This window comes from Rhodamnia argentea, chromosome 7, assembly GCF_020921035.1.
Source record: "Rhodamnia argentea isolate NSW1041297 chromosome 7, ASM2092103v1, whole genome shotgun sequence".
Lineage (NCBI taxonomy): Eukaryota > Viridiplantae > Streptophyta > Magnoliopsida > Myrtales > Myrtaceae > Rhodamnia > Rhodamnia argentea.
Genome location: NC_063156.1, coordinates 22865010 through 22879981, shown reverse-complemented (window position 1 = coordinate 22879981; position 14972 = coordinate 22865010). Strand labels below are relative to the sequence as shown.

The 14972-nt window shown below is 39.6% G+C and overlaps 3 protein-coding genes across 7 annotated transcripts; 2 read left to right on the top strand and 1 right to left on the bottom strand.

The window, feature by feature from the left end:
• The first annotated feature begins 2694 nt into the window (after positions 1 to 2694).
• On the top strand, positions 2695 to 6917 carry LOC115734667 (nuclear transport factor 2). Of its 5 annotated transcripts, none has more exons than XM_030665545.2 (9): positions 2695 to 2853; positions 3632 to 3876; positions 4455 to 4758; positions 4838 to 5043; positions 5141 to 5315; positions 5622 to 5740; positions 5827 to 5889; positions 6212 to 6299; positions 6384 to 6917. In XM_030665545.2, the coding sequence occupies exons 2-9, from the start codon at positions 3691 to 3693 to the stop codon at positions 6629 to 6631; spliced, it is 1389 nt and encodes a 462-aa protein (XP_030521405.1). In that variant the 5' UTR covers positions 2695 to 2853; positions 3632 to 3690; the 3' UTR covers positions 6632 to 6917. The 5 variants fall into 5 exon arrangements, with proteins under 5 accessions (XP_030521405.1, XP_030521406.1, XP_030521403.1 ...); XM_030665546.2 differs by having other exon boundaries at positions 5619 to 5740; positions 6212 to 6275; XM_030665543.2 differs by having other exon boundaries at positions 5619 to 5740.
• Positions 6918 to 8005: 1088 nt separating this feature from the next.
• LOC115734729 (putative pentatricopeptide repeat-containing protein At1g64310) lies at positions 8006 to 11014 on the top strand. The gene is made up of 2 exons (XM_048281797.1): positions 8006 to 9983; positions 10889 to 11014. Exon 1 carries the CDS (start codon positions 8169 to 8171, stop codon positions 9864 to 9866), a length of 1698 nt encoding a protein of 565 aa, XP_048137754.1. The 5' UTR covers positions 8006 to 8168; the 3' UTR covers positions 9867 to 9983; positions 10889 to 11014.
• A 636-nt stretch (positions 11015 to 11650) lies between these two features.
• On the bottom strand, positions 11651 to 14362 carry LOC125315835 (phosphoserine phosphatase, chloroplastic-like). The gene is made up of 7 exons (XM_048281799.1): positions 14138 to 14362; positions 13799 to 13931; positions 13613 to 13720; positions 12926 to 13019; positions 12400 to 12549; positions 12268 to 12321; positions 11651 to 11954 (listed from the first exon to the last, which is right to left on the bottom strand). The coding sequence occupies exons 1-7, from the start codon at positions 14358 to 14360 to the stop codon at positions 11829 to 11831; spliced, it is 888 nt and encodes a 295-aa protein (XP_048137756.1). The 5' UTR covers positions 14361 to 14362; the 3' UTR covers positions 11651 to 11828.
• Between the last annotated feature and the right edge of the window lie 610 nt (positions 14363 to 14972).

The following is a 14972-nucleotide window of genomic DNA, read 5'->3' as shown; positions in this document are numbered from 1 at the left end:
CAAATCATTATAAGAGAAAATAAAGGCACTTTATGGTCTTATTTTGAATTTTCCCTAATACCATATGCTAGAACTCTCGATTTTCCGATCAAGTCCGTAAAACCATTCAAAATTTTGACTATTGTGCTCTAAGTAAATTGGATGGAGCAAATTTCATACGTGAATTTTATACGCGTAAATATTCACTTGTAATTGGAAAGAAAAATAATAGAAAAAATTATCAAAAAATTTATAAACCAATTGTATTTGTGTCAATCTAGTCCTAAATATATCAATTGTGCTAATTTAGTCCTAATTTTTTTCACTTTTGCCAATTTGGTGGAAAATCATTGACAGAGATGCTAGCCGTCCTATGCGACACGAACGGTGTTAACATGGACAAAGTTTATTAACTTATTAATATTTTTTATTTTTCTTTATTTTTCTTTTTCCTTATTCCACCATCAGTCGTTGGACCTCGATGATGTCCAGCGACCGGCCATAAGCTACAATCGGTGAAGCGACCCTTGCCCCGTTCGATGTCATCGTCATTAGGGTCTAAAGAGAGGGGGCCTCCTTGGTCTCACCAACTTCATGCGAGCTTCGCTCAAGGCCGGCCCACATTGGCCTTCGCCAAGGGTGACCCTTGTTAACCTCAAGCTAGGCTTGCCCTCCCTGGTGGTTGTCTTTTGCCGATCACTAGCCATTGCAGAAGCCTCGCAATCGGCAGAGGAAGATGGTAAAAACATAAAAAACAATAGAAAAAAATATTGAAAATAAAATAAATTTTATCCATGTTAGCGTCGGTCGTATCATGTCGGACGGCGGACATTCACGTCAGAGATTTTGGGTCAAATTTTGTCGAATGAATTAAATTGGCAAAACGTGAAAATATTTAGGACTAAATAAATATAATTAAAAGATTTGTGATTAAATTGGCACACATACATTAAGTTTAGTTTTTTATTTTTGTAATTTTTGTTCCTTTTATGGTCGCTTGAAATTAGACGGTTTCTTGTTCAGTTATTTTAGGAAGGCTAGTCCTCTTGGATTCCTTTTTGTATTTTATCATATAATTTCTCGTATAAGCACAAGAAAAACAAGCAAAGCAGCATTGAAATCCGTGCTTCGTAATGGGTCCAGATAATTTAATTTCTCTCTTCAATCTTCATTTATCTTGATTTCAACTTTGAGACTTTAGAAGAAGGAAGATCTTAATCGATTGAGCGTTTTTACAATTGATTTCAAAGCTTCTCGATATTGACCATTTTAAAATAGTTTAGAAACCTAGCAAATAAAATAAATGCTCAAAGTCAATAGTATGCATCAAGTATATATTCTGAGATCAAATCGCCTCAATTAAAAGCCAAGGGATGCATCGCGTAACGGGGAAAACTTTAGGAACATAAATATTAGAACAAGATGCACGGAAATGTTCTCCATCCATTCCCGACTTAAAAAGCCAACTTGCACCGTTTTCTCGAATTTATCGATAAATACGGATATCATAAAACTTGGCACGAATATCACTCCAAGCAAACACGAGTCTAACAATCAATTGCCCGTCACATGTTAAAATTCCTCGACACCAACTTACATGCATTATAATTTTCTAAAATACTTGACATTTTATCACTAAATAGCTGAGTTATATATAAATTTGTTCGATTAGAACTCTTCTTGGGCACAAGTTCTGGTCCCAATCGCCCATCCATCTCAAGCAATCTTGATTGGGCTCGTGGCGTTGTTTCGCCCTGTGGCAAGTGTAGGGCCATCTCCGAGACTTCATTTATTTCTCGAAAAATAAATGATTTGAATGTTTTTCTTTTCTTTTTGAAAATGATAGCTCGAACAATTTTTGCAATTGAAATTAGTTTCTCCAACGTAGTCATCAGCATTGCCGTAATCTTTAAATAATAATAATAATGGACTAGGGATACGTCGACGACAAGTCGGTTCAAGACACCGTGCAAAGCATAGATCGAAGACACATAAGCCGAAACTTTGATAATTCACTCCGGGCGTGGGATGCTACTATACGATTTTACATTGCGGTAGCCATTCGAAGATGACTTAGAGTTTACATTCCCCACCATCACCCCATAAGTTGGGAGAATATATTTTTCTTCCTTTCATTCCAATGAATATCCCCGAATTTAATGCTCTAGAATTTCAGACGAAGCGGTTTAAGGACTTTACTCGGATTTATAATTCATATTTATAAATGACGTAAAATAATATTTTTTAAAAAGAAATATTTTCCGCAATGAACAACTTGGCAAATAATCCGATCTCTTATACCTCTTAAAATAACTAATTGATGAGAAATGTTTTCATTATTGATAACACTCTATGCCCGAGCATCTTTATGCACGACGAATATAATTTTGGTTCATTCACTTTACAAACGATACGAGTGGTCATCGTCAAAAAGGAAAAAATATTTTTTGTGTCATTTATAAAGATGAATTTACTAAAATATTTACGCATTTACCGTTATCGGTAATGAAAATATTATTAATTAATTAATTAATTAATTATTTAAATAATTACTTCTGTGAACATGTCATCCCTTCATTTTGCTGCTGCAATTAAAAAGTCGTAAACGATAATCAACGAATCAACCAAAAGACACGTGGGGAAAAAAAGGGGGACAGCGGCCGAAGTCATCATCGATAGCCCTTGAAATCATCATCTTACCAAAACCCGAAATACGCAGAGAGGGAAAAAGGCCTTTCCTTCCTCGAGTATCTTTGTTGTTGTCTTTTGCCTTTCCTCCGACATCAGCTCTTTCTTCTTCTTCCTCTGCTCTTTTAAGCAACCCTTTAGATCTCTCTCTCTCTCTCTCTCTCTCAAGCTCGGCTCACCAACCAGGTACTTTCTCTCCTCTTGCCGGTCTTCGTTCGCTTTCTTGTTCGGGCGTGAGATCTAATCTTTCACCCGTCTCCTTCGCGACAGCTCTTGCTTTAGCTCGCGAGTGTTTCTGTTCTGTATAGCGCTTCCTCGGGGGTCTCTCATTTGTTCCGTATCGTTCTTGTCGTTTGTGGGCAATTACTGTAAATCCCTTTTCCAAGATTACGTTTTTGGTCCTACCCAGACGTTGATTCAGTCACGGGCATTGAATCTTGTTTGGTGGGATTCTGTCTCCGCCCTTGATTTGTTTGCCGTGGCTTTGCCATTGTGGCGTGCGGCCGGAGTCTAGCTTGAGGTGTATCTAGTGTTCGACATCGTTTTTTGGTTTGTGTCGATAATCATTTGTTGTTTGTTAAGAATAATGCCTCACGAGGTGCTTTAGTGCTGCCGCTGTGGTGCTTCGGTTAGTGTTTGGTTGGATTTGATGAATGGCTGTCACACTCTCCGATATCTGATACATGACTACAAATGTTGTGCGTTCGCTTTAACATACTTCCACTAGTAATTTTTTTTTTTTTTTGATGTATTGGCATTGCTTAGCTAAAATGGTAACCAGTTCTTCTCGACTTCCGCTTGTTTTGTTTTTGATATATTCTTGACGATCATTTGTTAGTTTAATGGGAGTGTCATTTCTCTGTTAGCTGCTGTATGCAACAGAAGGGACTCCTTGACTTTTTGGATTGTTGGAACTATCATTTCGTACCTTTAATAACAGAAGCTTGCTGTCTAAATTTTACAGCTGACACGTCTAACTTGGACGTCTGCTGGAAAGTTTGGTGGTTGAATTCTTATCATTAGATGGCGGTGCAAGAACGTGGTTCAGTCCCAACTCCCAGCGCACAAGTTGTGGGTAACGCCTTTGTGGAGCAGTACTACCACATCCTTCACCAGTCTCCTGGTCTGGTTCATAGATTTTACCAGGACTCAAGTTTCCTAAGCCGGCCAGATGTCAGTGGCAACATAACAACGGTTACAACAACACAAGTAAGTGCATCACTCGGGATGACTGATTTTATTTCATCCCGAACTACCACTAATGTTGCTGAGAAATCTTAGGCATCATTCTCATATCAGATGTAATGAAGATAAAAATACGCAAGTTTCATCATATTTCTTCTGGTTTTATCTCAGAATCTTTCTCCTTCTCTTTCAAAATTTTCGGCTTGGGCCTTATGCATTTAATGCGAGTCATGCCTGCGTCTTCAATTGATCTTAACTACAGGGGATGACTCAGTTAGGGATGTGATTTTTAAGAGCATCTGATATTTATCTGCAATGCAGACATTGCCAGGACGTATGTAAGGACAGTTATGTAGCGAGCTATTAGTTCCTCAGAAAACTATTTTGTTACTTCATATATGTGTGCATATAACTTCCTGATCATCATGGAAAATTAGCTTGAAGTGTGATGTATGCGAGTTTTCTTTCTCCTACTAAGCAAGAAGTGGCATTGAATATAGCGAGACATATTGCTGCTGCATCATTTTTTCAATCAAGTAGCTTGATTGACATGCAAATAAATTATCCGGCTAACACATTGTTCCACCTTCATTTTGAACCAGGCTATCAACAAAAAGATACTATCTTTGAACTATGAGGATTTTACAGCAGAGATAGAAACTGCAGATGCTCAGGAGTCCTATGGTAAAGGGGTGATTGTTTTGGTAACTGGATGCTTAACTGGAAAGGACCATGTGAGGAGAAAATTCACTCAGACATTCTTTCTAGCTCCTCAAGAAAAAGGATATTTTGTCTTGAACGATGTTTTTAGGTTTCTCGAGGAGAATGAACCATTACCAATGAATTCTACGGCAAACAATGGCACAAGTAACGCCACTGCAACAGCTGCCTTGCCTCCAGAACAAGGTTGGACATAATGTCTAAATATGTTTTATCTATTATAATCTTCTTTTTATTTAGAAGGTTGTCATTTTCGGGTGCACAGAGCATGCCAAGGTTCCTGATGAACTTGCGGCAAAACCGTTGACTCCCTCGGAGGAAGAGCAGCTTAATAATGGACCCGGCATTCTTAATCCTTCTGGCAATGAAGAATCTGTGATTGAAGACAGGGCTGTCGAATCCACTCCTCATCAGATTGATTCCTCCTGTGCAAGTGAGGAGGATGCTCCAAAGAAATCTTATGCATCAATTGTAAGTTCGTACGCTTAAATCTTACTTTTGAACATCTTTTTCTTTTGGATAAGGACCCTGATTTTCTTAACAAAGAAACTTTATGGTTCTTTTATAGGTCAAAGTAATGCAAGGACATGCAGTGACTGGCAAAATATTTGTTCCTTCCAAAACAGAAAGGACTTCACCACCACCTGCAAGCGATACTCAACAGCTATCTGTGAAATCTTCTGTTGTGACTCCCAACCCTAGCACTGACATTGCCCCTGAAAGCAGCAATGTTCATGAAGAAGGTTTATAGCTCTCTTTAGGTTTTCTTCTTTTGCTACTCTGTAGTACCGCACGTGCAAGTGGTGCAATTACACACACATGTAGGCAATTGACATGGGAATGGAATGAGCCGGTCTGCAATTTTGGTCGTGCAAAGCGTTGATCACGCCTTTACTAGGTTTAGAGTGGTGTTGATTCCCTTTTGTCAGCAAAAAATTTACCCAGTTAGAAAAATCTTGATTTTTCTTAAAGAGTATTAAATTTGATGTTATTTGCAGAAAAGTCTCTTCTTTTTATTATTTCATTGATTTTGTTCATATCTGCAGCGGAGGGTCATTCGATATTTATCGGGAACTTGGCTTTTGACGCAACGGTTGAACAGCTTGAGGAGGAGTTTAAAAAATTTGGGCCTATCAAGAGCAACGGCATTCAAGTTAGGAGTTCTAAGGTGAGATAAATTATTATTCTGTAATTTGCTCAGTTTATAATTTTGCAATGTAGTGTTCTCACCCCCTGTTCTCTTCCATTCTAAAGCAAGGTTCGTGCTTTGGCTTCATCGAGTTTGAAACATCAAGTTCCATGCAAAGTGCTCTTAAGGTATTTCTTCCTGCGAAACACGTTGGGACTACACTTTATTTGGCATTGCTGCAGTAGTGAGCTGGTTATATCATAGAGTTTTGTGGCATGGCACCAATAGCTTGTGAAATTTGTGAGTCATTGTCAAACTCTCGAGCAGTTGCCTATGATAGTCTTCGTTATACCGTTCATGTGCCAAATTTCCTGAATGAATATTCAGTTGAGAACTTTGTATGTCAGTTCACAAGCAAACTAGCGGGGCATCACTATCAGATGGACTACTTCAGGCATTGCTTGGTACATACTTTTCTTTAACCACACATAATTGACACTATATTTGCAGGCATCGCCAGTAACAATCGGGGATCATCAAGCGGTAATCGAAGAGAAGAGAACGACTACCCGAGGTGAAATGCATGGATATAGCCAAGGCAAATTTATCGTTACTTTAGAAGCTTGAACCCTGATATGCTCACTATGTTGAAAGCTAACTAATCCTCTGGTCTTTTGTTCAGTGGCAAACAGTGGAAGAGGGAGGTACTCTTTGGGAAGAGGCGGATTCAGGAGCGACAGCTTTAGGGGCCGCGGGAGCTTTGGCGGCGGTCGGGGTTATGGAAGGAATGACTTCCGAAACCAAGGGGAATTCTCAGGCCGGCCGAGGGGTCCGATGGGACGCGGTGGAGACGGCTACCAACGTGCTTATCAGAATGGGAATGCAAATGACAGCCGTGAAGGTGCAAACCGAATGACTGGTGCTGCTTAAAGTAACATCGATGTGACATGACAGTAGTAGTAAGTACTGAGTAGGCAAGCAATTTTGAGAGTACAAAGTTGTTCCGGTCGATCCCCTTTTCTCGCCGCGGTTTTTTCTTGTTTTGATCATCACAAAAGGGTAGTCATTTGGGTAACATTGCAGTTCCTGCAAAAAAAAAAATTTTGGCCACCGGCGGTTTCTCTGCTCGGTACATACTACATACCTTGTAGACAAACCCTTGGCTGCTAATAGGTCTATCTATTGATCAATTTGAGACTTTATGAGTTTTGTGATTGACCCTCGACTATAGTCATCTTTGCGTGACGATCATTTACAGCCATTGCATCCTCTTGATTCCTAAGTATCGTTGTCGCTTTCGCCTTTATTTTGTTCGATACTCATCTTCCCCGTGACGATTGCGGATGCTTCGATTTTCATTTCTCAGAGCTGCCATCGTTTTCGCCTCTTTTCGTAGGGCCTTTTTGCTTTCTCTATACTCGTTTAGTTTTGTTTAAGGAAAGCAAAGAGTTATCCCTTGAAATTGAATAAAAGTTTTGAGCTGTGCGAATTGCAATATGTGAACAAAAATAAGTTAAGGAAAAGTATAGTCATACCAAACATGAAGTGAAAAAATTTGGATCTCTAGACAGAATTCAACTGACAATTTCCATAGCTAGGGTTTGATTCGACCAGGAAAAGTGTTAGGTTGAATATTACTTGTATGGTTTACATGGTACGTGTTACAATGGAATTTCGAAAATTATGAGTCCCGAATTTCTTCCTTAAGGTAACATATAAATAAGTTTTGACCTCGGATTCAGAGTCGTTAAAACTATTATATATAAAACAACCCCCTCAAATCGCATTTATTACTTACTTTACAAGTAAGTCGAGAATTCTATTTTATTTCTTATGAAATTTAATATTTAGAACTCGAATCCACAACAACCTCCATAAAATGTTTTATTGATATGATTATTTATCTTTGTCTTATTTCAAAATTTTCACGGTAACGTGATTTTAATTAGTATTTTAAATACTATATATATATTTTTTGGGTACAGGCAGGCAACGCGTTATTGACAAAACAATAACGACAAAATAATGATTTGTCCTCATTTTCCACCAACTTATGCTATAAAATGAAAATGAAAGTGCCAGAGAACAGTTCTAGCACTTTTCCGTATATTTACCATTTTGCCCTTGCCAGTCCGGTAAACGCAGACATTTTTCGCTAGTCTGCTAATCTCGTCAGTCTCGTACCCTAAGCTCTGAATCCCGAGCTCATCAATGGCGGACTCTGCGATTTCCGTCGACAAGCTCAAGGCATTCTGGCGTTCCCAGGTTCACGACGATGAAAATTGGGCTTTCAACGTGGTACTCTCTCTTTCTCTCACACACATTATCTGCTAGATTATAGCTTTAGCTCGTATGATCTTTGTCGCACACGTCTTCAAGGTCCAGTATAGGGGTCTCTTGCTGCGATTCAAGTCCAGGAATTAGGCTCTCGAGTATAGCAGGAGAACATGTGAATGCCTTTACGTAGATGTTCATCAACTTCCATTCGATTCTCTCGGAGCTCTCGAGGTTGCAACAGACGCTTTTATCCACCAAGCAACTACACGCCGTAATAACCAGGACCCACCTCTCCAATGACCCATTTTACGCCACAAGAGTGGTCCAACGCTACGCCCTGAACAACGACCTCGTCTATGCTCGTAGACTGTTCGATAGAAGTCCTCAGAGAAGCGTATTTCTGTGGAACTCCATTATTCGTGCTTACGCACGAGCTAACGACTTTGATGAAGCATTTTCAATGTTTGGGCGGATGCTTAGGAGTGAGATAAGACCAGATAATTTCACGTATGCTTGCCTTATGCGGGCATGCTGTGACAAGGCTGATTTGGATGGACTGAAAATTGTACAAGGAGGTGCTGTTGTTTCTGGTTTAGGTTGGGAGACAATCTGCAGTAGTGCCCTTGTGACTGCTTATTCAAAGTTAGGCCATGTTGATGAAGCGAGTAAAGTGTTTTATGCTATGTCCGATTCTGATCAGGATTTGGTGATGTGGAATTCCATGATTTCTGGTTATGGGCATCTTCGTGTGTGGGATATGGGGTTGAAATTGTTTAATGAAATGAGAAGCCTGGGAAGGTTACCTGATGGGTATACTTTGGTTGGTTTGATTTCTGGTTTGGCAGATATGAGCTTGATAGGTGTTGGGCAAAGTGTACATGGACTTTGTTTGAAAAGTTGTCTAGATTCCGATGCTTATGTGGGTGCTGCTCTAGTTAGTATGTATGCGAGATGTGCATGCATGGATTCAGCATGTAAAGTTTTTGGAGGTTTGTCTCAGCCTGATTTAGTTGCCTGGTCCACTCTGGTAATGGGCTATTGCCAATGTGGAGATGGTGAAAAGGCGCATCGGGTTTTCAGAAATTTGATGATTGAGTGTAGGATGGTAGACCATGTCTTGATCTCCAGTGTGCTTGTGGCAACTGCGCAGTTAGCAAATGTAAGGCCTGGTAAAGAAATACACGGTTATGTTCTCCGTCATGGATTGGAATCCGATATTATGGTTTCATCTGCCCTCGTAGATATGTATTCAAAGTGTGGTTTCTTGGATGAGGGAATGCACATTTTTGAGCGTATGTCTGATAGGAATATCATTACATACAATTCCATCATTTTGGGTCTTGGGCTCCATGGACTAGCTTCCCAGGCATTTCAGTTATTTGAGGAAATACTTCGCATTGGAGTAAATCCTGATCAATGTACTTTCTCTGCTCTCCTTTGCGCTTGCTGTCATGCTGGCCTTAAAGAAGACGGAAAGCGAATTTTCAGTAGAATGGAAGATGAGTTCTGCCTCCAACCTGGGACTGAGCATTACATTTACATGGTTAAGCTTCTTGGCACCGCTGGAGAGCTGGAAGAAGCATTCAATTTCATTCAGTCCTTGCCACAACCAGTGGATCCTGGAGTCTGGGGTGCACTACTATCATGTTGTGAGATGTGTGGTAATTCCACAATGGCTGGTATAGTAGCTCAGCAGCTCTTTCAGATGGAGCCAGAGAAGGGCGCCTACAGAGTGATGCTTTCGAAAACTTATGCTAGTGATGGAAGATGGTGTGATGTGAAGAAACTGAGAGATGAGATAATCGACGGGAGACTGAAAAGAATCCCTGGGCTGAGCTGGATTGGATGTTCTGGCAATCAGAGTGACAATAAATTGTTGACTTGTTAATCCTTTTATGACTGGAGCAACTAGAGGTTAAAATAGAGGGTGATCAGGGAGGTGTATGAGTGTTATTATCTTTCTTGATGAATCTGGTAGTCGTACATCATTTTGAATTTGTAACCGGTATGGTATTGTCTTCATACCTTTATGAGCAAATGTAATGTTATCAGACGGGAGTCTGATAAATCTTTTTCATGGAACAAGATCCATAGTAATGCGCGCAGCTACTTAAGATGTAGTTTGGATTTGGAACTTCCAATGAGTGTTTGACTGGTCCTGTTTCTGACTTGTAGAAAGAGAGAATTAGGAAATTGATTATGAATGATGGACAGATGCTTTTGCTTTCGGCTCTCATGTTCTTGTTTAGATTGGTATTGTGTAATTGAAGGCTTACTGAACTTATGCGGTGGAGATTGATGGTCATGTACCTGTTAATATGTTGCCTCTTACTCTCTTTATGGTGTGAAAAGATGTGTTCTTCTGATAAAGACTCAAGACTGATGCCACTGAATAGTATGGTTTATGAATAACCAAGTGACTCATAATTTTGCAAGGTCTGTGTCTGTTGGATGTGAAATTGACCTTAGCTCAGCAAGCTTCATTTTAGCATTGTAACAGTTAAAAATAGCTTCTATTGCATCTTCCTGAGCACCAAGGTTGGATAGAATTTGTTACTTTCTCGGTAGGTTTTTTTCAGTTATCGTATTAACTTCCTCCGGAAGTTGTTAATTTCTCAAAAGTTTCGTTTTAGATCGTATTAGTATATTCTGGAAAGTATGACCTCACTCCATGCAGTTGTAATTTGTCCCTATTCCATGAGATGTTCACGCTTTTGATGCATTGCTTGATTTTCAGTGGACAGTGCTTAGTTTTCAGTGGACAGATCATAGTCTAATGCATGCTTTTTATAGTTTTGTGGAGGCATACTAGCAATAGCACTTAACGGCGTGCTTGTTTCCTCTGAAAAAAGTAAAAATATGCACTAAGTTGATAGCATCTTTAAAGCTGGTTTGAACCTTTTCTTGCAGAAACTGCTGCGAGCTGCTGGATTGTTTGCAGGGTCTATTTTCCTGATGCAGCAGTATGGCGACCTTATGGCCGTATGACGATCAAAAGAAGTCAATATGCTTGCGGAATCATGTCATATCCTGGATAAAATAGGATGAATTGATGTTTAGCTGAAGCTCGTCCTGTTGTCTCCATCTCACTAAGAATGTTGTTAGAATTGATGTTTAGCTGACTATTTTTATGATTGCGTTTGAACAATTTTTAGCTGTTGCAACTATTGGTCCCTACTGGTATCTTATTTGAATAAACAATTGGCCAGTACTCCGAAGCAGTTCGGTGGCTTGGTTGTTTGTTGTTTAAAAATTGAGAATGAAAAGTGGAACGGCACTAAAGTAGACAATGTTCTCTGAGGGGCTTTGAATGCCACTCTTGCTCGAAGTTCTCAGTGATTCCAGACATTGGATATGTTCAGTAGATTCACATTAGCAATAGAAGCAACTCGAGACATTGGATATGTTCAATAGATTCACATTAGCAATAGAAGCAACTCGGTTATCTTTGCAATTTCTATGGCAAATTAGACAGTGATACTTGTTCTTTGAATAGATTATTGCCATCATTAAACTTCCTGAGGGCTTATTAACATCTCATTCCAGGACAAAAGGATACCAATCTCAATCTCTCACTAATTTCGCAAGCATCAACATAACCAATCAATTGAACGAACATCTTTAGTGAGTGCAAACATAATAGTGCAATAAAACAGAAAATGCAAAAATAAATGTTCTCAGGAAGAAATTGATATAGAATCACTTTTAACACCACTAGGTCGAGCTGACGAAAGAATGTCGAGAGTGATATTCTTTCACTCTACATGATCTTCGCATATGGAGATATGTACATTTTATTGCAATGATTGGAAGAGGTATGATAGATGTGGAAGCATCACACGGAACAACTTTAGTTCAAGGAATTTATCAGATCCTTAAAATTGAACACCAGCCAATCAGCTTTAGCTGCCACAGCCTCTCGAAGTTGAACGCCTGCGTAGCTTATAAACAAGTCTGCACCATCTGGCTTACGGGCCTATGAAAAGAATAAACAGAAACAAACTTTGATAACAGGCATAATGTACATTGTAAGTTTTGATTCAACAGCCAATCCACCAAAAAACAACCACCATTACAATTTTTTTTTCCTTCCATTTCATTCGGCGAGTTTCCCTCCCTATTTTCAGTCACTGTTACAGTCCGATAGGATGAGACTACCAGTGCACAAGACGATACATGAAACTTAAGTAGTTCACCAAGTTCATTTGTTCAACATGGCAAACAGGAGAATGTCGTTGCTCGTTTCCTTGATATTTCTTAACCGAAGAAATGCATACAGTGTCACTAACCTCAAGATCAGTTGCACCGTCCCCGATCATCACTAACGATTTGTACCCATAGGCCTGTCAAGAGAACTTCTGTTTGAGGTTTGCCAGTAGTAAGTTATACAATTAAACATACCCATTGCTATCAAAACCGACCTTCCTTATTTGTTGGACTGCAGTGGCCTTTCCACCGCTCCGAGAGGTAGGCTCATTGGTGTCAAACCCCAAAAACTGCCCAGAGCTTCCAAATAGCAGTTGATTGGCAAAAATGTTTTCAGGAGGAATCCCAAGAATTGAGGCGACGGGCTGCAGAAGAATTGCTCAAAGAATCAGAAAATATATTTTCTTGCATATTTTGCTTCACTTGATAGGGCTGCCTTACAATACTGAAGAGACAAACATATGAAGCTGCACAAATTTGATAATCGTAACCCATCACAAGACTGATGTCCAAATTAACATCGAACTCATAATATTATCACATGAAAGAGGTGATCTACCTCTCTTGATAACCATTTATGCCCTTAATCACAACTCATAGCTCCCATTGCGCATAGCATGTAACAGTGTTTGTTGCCATATAATAAGTGCAAGAGTGAAGAAAGACAGGGAGACAGACACTGAGTCAGCAGAAAATGAATAATTTTCCCTCAATAGGATTCAGCAGGCAGAAATACCATACATTGATCATCTGGCGAAATCCTCCAGAGATGAGATAAACATCTGTTTTATTGGCCTTCAGCTTCATGATTAACTCATTTATACCAGGAGAAATCCTGCCAATAGAAAGCCCAGTTCGAACTTCAATAGTAGTCCTAATGAAAACAAAATACAAATTATCTGCACCAAAATATACACATTTGGCAAAACCTATTTCAAGATGCATCAAATCAACAACAGACCATTTTAATGACCAGAAAGTGAACTTCGGCCTAGCAATCTGCTATATATGGTGGGCATAAAATTCAAGAAGCACACTTGCTACTTTTAATTATATATACACGGCATACCGCTCGTTTCCCATAAAACATTCAGAGAAATTATTCAGATCTGGCTACAAATACAGTTCATTTACCATAACTTTAACAGTTTAATTCCAGATGTCTCAAAGTGCATATTGTCTTTGAGAATATGAAACCCACCGCTGTTTCCTCCCATACTATGACTCGGAAAACTGAAATTTCATTGTGGAAAGATCCATCTTTATGGTCATTATGTCGACACATTTAGTCTTACATTATAGGTCAAACAAATACCACTAATGGCTGACAGAATCGGCAAATGTGAACAATCAACAAGTATATCCTCATGCACTTGACTTATAGAGATCTAGGTAGAAGCAATAAATCAAACAAAGTAGTTAACATACCTTGGGGGCCTTTTATTTAGGAAATCTTGAACTTGGGACAAGGAAGGGTTGAACAAAGATAATCTTGCAGCCAAGGCCTCCTCGAAAGGAATTGAACCACCCATTGCTCTGGAATATTTGGACAATGCAGAAATGACAGATATTAAAATAGAAAATATAAAAGATGAACAACGATAACAAAATTACCTTGCAGTCCATTCTGCAACAGCTTTTCCAGCTCCACAGAACTCTGCAAGCTCATCGATGCCTTCATCAACGCACACAGTGCTATCCACATCAAAGCACACAGCATCGGCATTTCTCCAAAGGTCAAGAACTTCTGGGCATACAATAGACAGTTCAGATCATCAAAAGAAACGAGTTAAGAGTTCACCTATATACTTGACTCGCAGTTTAGATGCAACCGAGCAATTTCCTCTAATTCACTTTCTAAACAATGACTTAATAAACCAGATTAATACAAATTGCGCATCAACTCAAGTTCAACTGTGATTTCTGTAAATACCCCCATTCACTGTATAAAACCTTTTGATGGCAATGTGTTGTCAGAGTGACTCAATTTTGAGGCCTCCAGTGGATGAACGGAGGCAGAAACCGAGTTAAATGACTTTGAGCTCATGGTCATCCACACTCGGTTTCTGTATGGAGTCTTCGCGTATCTCAAAGTCGATGTCCGAACAAGAGGCAACAGATGCCGACTTCCGTGGGTATAAACAGGCGTGCTTTGTACGCTCTTCAAACCGTCCATTAATATATATCTGTTTCCAGCAGATCAAAGACATGAATGAAATGGAACTCAAGCGCCAACATGGTGCCATTGCTCCATCAAAGTAATTGGCTCCACGTAATCAGCCATCACACAACATACTTGAGCTCAAACCAACAAGCACGAGCAACCCTCTTAAAGCCAACCACATAACACACGAGCAAAATGCAAAATGTGAAAAATAAAGTAAGCGAATTTGGTAACCTTAACCAAGAGACAGCGAAATGCGAATGACAAGGGCCCGAGTTTCACATTAAAAAGGCAACACTTGGCCACCACCTGAACGAGAACCTTCGAGGGAAACGCAAGAGCAGGAGTGACACCTTGAATGGACGATCCAGAATGCTAAAGTTGAGATTTTTCTGTCATTTCCAAGCCTTTTTTCACCTCGACTCAACATCACAAAGCGCAGAGAATCAAAACACCGAGAGAAGAATGAGGAAACTCACTGATACAATTCCCGCCCGTTGATCGTTCGGCTTCAATGGGGGTCGAGTGCTTCTTTTGCTTTTGCTTTTTCCTTCGCTAGCGTTCTTGCTCTTGGATCTGCAATATTCGGATCTGCGTTAATTCTTGCGAGGTTGGTGTTGGGAG

Coding starts and splice junctions, on each gene's coding strand:
- LOC115734667 (XM_030665543.2), top strand. CDS start 3,691: ATGGCGGTGCAAGAACGTGGTTCAGTCCCAACTCCCAGCGCACAAGTT. Junction 5,316..5,618: donor CAGCAATGTTCATGAAGAAG/GTTTATAGCTCT, acceptor TCATATCTGCAG/CGGAGGGTCATTCGATATTT. Junction 5,741..5,826: donor TTCAAGTTAGGAGTTCTAAG/GTGAGATAAATT, acceptor TCCATTCTAAAG/CAAGGTTCGTGCTTTGGCTT.
- LOC115734729 (XM_048281797.1), top strand. CDS start 8,169: ATGTTCATCAACTTCCATTCGATTCTCTCGGAGCTCTCGAGGTTGCAA.
- LOC125315835 (XM_048281799.1), bottom strand. CDS start 14,360: ATGGACGGTTTGAAGAGCGTACAAAGCACGCCTGTTTATACCCACGGA. Junction 13,020..13,612: donor CTAAATAAAAGGCCCCCAAG/GTATGTTAACTA, acceptor TTCTATTGGCAG/GATTTCTCCTGGTATAAATG. Junction 11,955..12,267: donor ACGGTGCAACTGATCTTGAG/GTTAGTGACACT, acceptor TTCTTTTCATAG/GCCCGTAAGCCAGATGGTGC.